Here is a 1,876-nt window from a genome sequence, read left to right as displayed (position 1 = left end):
TCTGAGGGGATTGCCTATTGACATCAACCTATCTTGTTAATAGGTTCTCCTCTCCTAGACTGCACCACAAGAGCCCTTTCGAGATTTTTCACAAGAAAGTTCCTTTCTATTCTCATCTTAAAGCCTTTAGCTGCCTATGTTACTCCACAGTTACCATCCCTTATAGGGATAAACTTTCTCCGCGTGCCATTCCTTGTGTATTTGTAGGGTATCCATTTGCTAAAAAAGGTTACAGACTTTATAACATCTTTTTTAATTCTAGTTTTGTCTCTAAGGATGTAGTTTTTCATGAGTCTATTTTTCCTGTTCTCTCTACATCTTCATCATCCCTTCCTATGTGTCCTTTTCCTTTTTCTTACTTTGAAGATCCTGTTTTGCCTAATTCTTCCCCTATTGCACCTTCCCCGATTGCTTCTAATTTTCCTCCTGCTGCTGGACATGTACCTCCTCCCAGGAAATCTTCGAGGATTTCACAACCTCCTGGTTACCTTCAAGACTATGTCTGTCATACTTTCTTTATTCCATACTCCTCTTTTTGTGCTTCTATTTTTGGTCACGATCCTGTCTCTGAGCCTCGTAGTTATTCTCAAGCTGCTCTATTTCCTTAATGGCAATCTGCTATGAGACAGGAATTTGACTCTTTGGAGGCTAATAATACATGGTCCATTGTTTCTCTCCCTTCTGGTAAAAATCCCATTGGGTGTAAATGGGTCTACAAAATAAAATATAGGACTGATGGATCTTTGAAAAGATAAAAGGCTCGTTTGGTGGTCCAGGGTGACACTCAAGTTGAAGGTATTGATTTTCATGAAACATTTTCCCCTGTGGTCAAAATGACCACTATGAAGACTCTTATGGCTGTTGCTGTTAAACATCGTTGGTCTCTTTTCCAACTTGATGTTAACAATGCTTTTCTACATGGGGATTTGGATGAAGAATTCGATATGAAGTTTCCCCCTGGTCTTACTGTTTCAGCTTCTTCTTCTGTCCCTATGGTCTGCCAGCTTAATAAGTCACTTTATGGGCTTCGTCAGGCCTCTCATCAATGGTATGCAAAATTGTCCACTGCTCTTCAATCGAGGGGCTACGCTCATTCTCTTAATGATTAGTTTTTATTCACTAAGGGGTCTGCTGATTCTCTGGTTATCTTGGTTGTTTACGTTGATGATATTATTTTGACTGGTACTGACTTTGAGGAGATCTCTGCTCTTAAGTTGTTTCTCTATGATCAGTTCAAAATCAAGGATCTGGGTTTATTACATTACTTCTTGGGAATTGAGGTTTCCTACTCTGCTGCTGGTGTGATTTTGCATCAAAGTAAGTTTGTTACTGATTTGTTATCTAATTATGCTTGTGGTGTTACTTCTCTTGTGGTTTGTCCTTTGGAACTTCGCAAGAAGTTGTATGCTGATATAGGGGATCCCTTGGCTCAGCCTAAGTCTTATCGCTGTCTAGTGGGAAAATTGAATTTTTTGACCCACACTCGCCTAGATCTCTCTTTTGTTGTTCAGCATTTAAGCCAGTACTTGCAGCATCCTTGTGTGCCTCATATGCATGCTGCTTTACATCTTTTGCGTTACCTCAAAGGTTCTCCTGGTTTTGGTTTATTTTTCAGTGACTCTCTTGATCTAACTCTTAGAGTTTTTTGTGATAGTGATTGGGCGTCATGCCCTGACAGTCGCCGTTCTATTACTGGTTTTTATGTCTTACTTGGTGATAGTTTGATCAGCTGGAAGTCCAAAAAGTAGCCTGTAGTTTCTCTTTCTTCTGCGGAGTCTGAATATCGCTCGTTGAGTAAAGCTGTGGGTGAGATTACATGGTTATCGCATCTTCTTTCTGATTTTGGCATCCAGATCTCTCTACCTGTTCCTGTTTT

The 1,876-nt window shown here is 40.1% G+C and overlaps 1 protein-coding gene across 1 annotated transcript; it reads left to right on the top strand.

Moving 5' to 3' along the window:
- Positions 1-366: 366 nt before the first annotated feature.
- Positions 367-1,748, top strand: LOC124890930 (uncharacterized mitochondrial protein AtMg00810-like; the record flags this gene model as incomplete). The annotated part of the gene is made up of 3 exons (XM_047402774.1): positions 367-500; positions 777-995; positions 1,125-1,748. Coding segments are annotated over 3 exons (977 nt in total), but the record flags the coding sequence as incomplete, so codon positions are not given.
- Positions 1,749-1,876: the final 128 nt, after the last annotated feature.

This window comes from Capsicum annuum, unplaced genomic scaffold (genome assembly GCF_002878395.1).
Source record: "Capsicum annuum cultivar UCD-10X-F1 unplaced genomic scaffold, UCD10Xv1.1 ctg26938, whole genome shotgun sequence".
NCBI classification, from domain to species: domain Eukaryota; kingdom Viridiplantae; phylum Streptophyta; class Magnoliopsida; order Solanales; family Solanaceae; genus Capsicum; species Capsicum annuum.
The sequence above is the reverse complement of the archived record's forward strand: the minus strand, read 5'-3'. Positions and strand labels throughout refer to the sequence as shown.